Source organism: Muscardinus avellanarius (genome assembly GCF_963383645.1).
Source record: "Muscardinus avellanarius genome assembly, chromosome: X".
NCBI lineage: Eukaryota > Metazoa > Chordata > Mammalia > Rodentia > Gliridae > Muscardinus > Muscardinus avellanarius.
In genome coordinates, this window is record NC_137792.1 from 115,369,158 (window position 1) to 115,373,625 (window position 4,468).

The window sequence follows — 4,468 nt, forward strand, 5'->3', positions numbered from 1 at the left end:
CAAAATTTAAATGATCTGTAAAAGTGAACTCCTGCTAAAAAAGTGAACTACTGCTGATTCTCACATTTTAAGAAGAATGATTGTGAATTTCAGGTTTTGTACTTCTGTCCATGCTTATAGAAAACTATTTACGATGTTTTTCCTTGAATTTTGACACTTAGCCCATCAAAATATAACTTTGTTATTCATGTTCAAAACTGAACCTTCATTTAACTGAAAACTGTATTTGTTATACTTTAAACAGTACTATGTAATTAACATAATTATAGTAATATGTTGAATTAAGAATTTAGAATTGGTGGGAATTAACATATATTTATCCCACGGTGACATAAATTTCATAAGAAATGTGTACGGTTTTGTTGGACTTGTCCTACCTTTACTGTGACAGTCATCCAGTGTTTATATTTAGCTGTGCTTTTTAGTTAAACAAATTCACATTGCTTCCCAAGTTTCCCAGTGTGCTTTTTTGCCTTTGATACATGGGAAATTGACTGTGCTATATGAAGTAGGACAGTTTAACTGCTGAGTCATAATCCACAGAAGAAGATAAGTCTTACTGCTTTGATGTCATATTTAAAGTTTATACTAATGACATTATAGTAATACTATATATTATAAGAAAACGGATATTATCTTGTAAGAGAAATATAATATTAATACAAAATTTTGATTGACCACTATAAAAGAAGTTAGAATTGGTGGGAGCATATTTAGATTCTACATCTATGCAAGTTACATATATTTATTCCATACTTACATAAATTTAATTATATTATGTGTGCTTATATGTTTCTATATGTACATATGTTTGTATGATTGTGTATCACAAATTTGTTAACTATGTTAAGAAAAATAGACTTTTTAAAACAAGCTTATTATAGTAGGAAGAAAAGGTAAAGCAAAAAATGTAGCTACTTATTTAAACTCTAATTTTTACAGTTGAGTAATGTGTTGCTCAACCAATGCTACCATGTTTCATATACTGGCAATTTGATGCCCTCCTTATTTTTTATAATTAACAAATACTAGGACTAACTGGTGGTGGCACATTCCTTATAATCCCAGTACTTGGGAGGCTGAGATAGAAGAATTACGGGTTTAACACTAGCCTCAGAGAATTAGCAAGACTCTGTTTTTAAAAGGAAAGAAAAAATATCAGGCCTAAATTACTTCATATATGTAATCATAAAACTCTAGATAATTTTTTTTATTTTTTATTTATTTGTATTTATTTTTTAACAATTTTTATTGAACATAAATGGTATACATTTAAACTATATTTGGTGCCCTCTCCCCCCCCACCCCCATTTTCCCTTCCCCCCTTCCTCCAATGGTTATCCAGGTTAACCATGTCATATTCATAATTTTACACATATTCAGATAATTTTAAGAACTAGAAAGTTTGGAATCATTCAGAAAAGTAACCAAGTGTGAGCTAGAAAGTTGAAGACTGATAACAAATTATCCTATACTATTTTCCTAGTGTTAAGTAAACTTTTCAATTTCCTTCTTTATGAGATTTTACTGTGATTTTGAATTCTGTCTAGAAAATAAACTTATGTCCTGTTTTTTTCTCTAATGTCTATGAGTCAATACAAGATATTAAATGGGGCTTCCTATTTTTATTTGAATGACACCTTCTTTTTTAAAAAAAGTACTTTTATTGGTGCATCATGATCTCACATAAGTATGTAGTTCATAGTCAGAGGGATATACATACACACACTACTTGGTGAGCCCTCTGCCACACACACACCTTCTTATTCCTCTTAATTGGGCCTTTCAAGTACTGGGATTATAGGTGTGTACCACCACACCAAGATCAACCAATATTTCTGAAAAAGATTTCTGAGCATATAGAAGAGGTGATGAATTAGGTACTATCCTTATCCTCAAGAAATTCAAGGAATTAATAATTCAATAATGGACTTCAGTAATATTCTTTATGAGAACAGGAATATATATATATATATATATATATATATATATATGATACTGAATAATCTGTGAGAATGGACTTTTTGTGAATTAAAGAAGCTTTATTATATTATTATTATTATTATTATTATTTTTTGGTGGTACTGGGGTTCCCGGGAGCCCTTCCACCTCTGGGCTACACTCCCAGACCTATTTTTACATTTTTTTGAAACAGGGTCTCCTAAGCCAGCGCACGTGGCTGGCTTCAAACCTGCGTGATCCTCCTCTCTCTGCCTCCCAAGTGCGGGGATTACAAGCGTGCACCACCACGCCCGGCAGCTTTATATTATTTTAAATACTCTGATAGTCCATTTTGTCTAACACGGACATGCTATCAAGTCTCATTTTAAATTCATAATAGTTAGCCTCAGTGATTAATTGAGGATAATTATTAACTGCTAAATTCATAACTTAACTGTAATTAGATTAGCTATTAAATTTGGAACAGTTAACCTTAATGATTGAGGATAATTATTATTATCCTGAGAACAAAATTTATACCACCAAATATCATCATTTTATTTACATGAAAAAAGATTGAAAAAGACTACCATTTTACATCAGTAATATTTACAGCTCCAAATAATTCCTGAAAAATATATTTATATTTACCAATGCATCTAACAATTGTGATAGAATTATTATAGCCTTTATTTTAGTAAATTTAAACATGAGTATATACATTGGTAATTGACTTGTGTACCACTTTGATTTATGTTTAAGGTAAGTCAGTTTTAACTTTTTCATGTGTTTTAGTTATAATTGGGTTTAAGAAGCTGGGGTTTAAGATACTAACACTTTGCTCCAATATTTTTCTTTATAGTGATCTAGTCACTTCACAATGTCTGAAATCAGATTCAGTAATCTCACTTGGGAGCAAGTTATAACACTGGATCACGTGTTAAATGATATAATTCCAATTCATGGAAGGGGAAATTTCCCTACAATGGAGGTTAAGCCAAAAGACATCATTCATGTTGTGAAAGATCGACTCATAGAACAAGGAATTATTGTTAAGGATACCCGGTTGAATGGCTCCACAGCAAGTTACATACTTGCAAGCCATAGTGGAATCAGCTATAAAGATCTGGACATTATTTTTAGAGTTGAACTTCCAAGTGATCGAGAATTTCAGGTGGTTAAAGATTCAGTTCTAGGTTGCTTACTGGACTTTTTACCAAAAGGTGTCAAAAAGGAAAAGATAACTCTAAAGACCATGAATGAAGCTTATGTGCAGAAGATGGTCAAAGTTTGCAATAAACAAGATCGTTGGAGTCTCATTTCTCTTTCAAATAACACCGGGAAGAATGTAGAGTTAAAATTTGTGAATTCACTTAGGCGACAATTTGAGTTTAGTGTAGATTCCTTTCAGATTCTTTTGGATGCAATGCTAGGCTTCTACTGCAACAAAAATGTCAAGCTAACCAAAGAATCCTCTCCTGTTGTAGTAGCTGAAAGCATGTATGGTGATTTCCAAGAAGCAATGGTCCACTTAACATACAAGCTTATATCTACTAGAAAACCAGAAGAGATTAGAGGTGGTGGCCTTCTGAAGTATAGCAACTTACTGGTTCGTGACTTCAAACCAGCTTGTGAAACAGAGATCAAGACCCTAGAACGTTATATGTGTTCTAGATTCTTCATTGATTTTCCTGATGTAGCAGAACAGCAAAAGAAAATTGAATCATACCTCCGCAATCATTTCATTGGTGAAGAAAAGAGCAAATATGACTACCTTATGACCTTGCATGGAGTTGTTAACCAAAGCACTGTTTGTCTTATGGGTCATGAAAGAAGACAGACCCTCAACATGATCTCCCTAATGGCTTTAAAAGTACTTGGAGAGCAGAATATTCTACCCAATACAGACAATATAACTTGCTTTTATCAACCTGCTCCATATTTAGTCGCCGAAGGAGGTTACCCTGCTTATTATGTAACAACTGGACCTCCTCCCATTTTCTTTCATCCATATCATGCATTGCACTTTCATGTGCCAAATGGTATGGTTTAAGAAACTCAAATACAATAGAAACTGCTTTAGTTAAACATCTCTGAAAAGCAAGTTTCAAAATTCTATAAAACTTAAAATCTATTTTTATTTCTATACAGTTATTTTTGTGCATTTACTATTCATCAATTAAGCTTTTTCCACCATAGTAAATATAATATTTTTTGGAAACTGACAACTTTAAATAATTTCAAATATTGACTCATTAACTTTCAAATATTGAAATGATTGTCAGATATTACTGAATAATGACTTTCAAACTTTCTGTGACGAATATGTTAGAAATGTCTGCATCTTTGACTAAAATATAAGACTCATATTTTAAAATCCAGAAGAATAGTGAAGACAAATGCCAAAAAAATTATATTCAATCCATTCCTTTGCTCTACTTTATTTTTTCTAGTGAGTAATGCCATCAATGAATCTTTACTATTTAGTAGGAATTTTCCAGACAACAGATTGGGAAGGTATTAAAAC

The 4,468-nt window shown here is 31.9% G+C and overlaps 1 protein-coding gene across 1 annotated transcript; it reads left to right on the top strand.

The window, feature by feature from the left end:
• Positions 1-2,821: 2,821 nt before the first annotated feature.
• Positions 2,822-3,994, top strand: TENT5D (terminal nucleotidyltransferase 5D; the record flags this gene model as incomplete). The annotated part of the gene is made up of 1 exon (XM_080718622.1): positions 2,822-3,994. One exon carries the CDS (start codon positions 2,822-2,824, stop codon positions 3,992-3,994), a length of 1,173 nt encoding a protein of 390 aa, XP_080574748.1.
• Between the last annotated feature and the right edge of the window lie 474 nt (positions 3,995-4,468).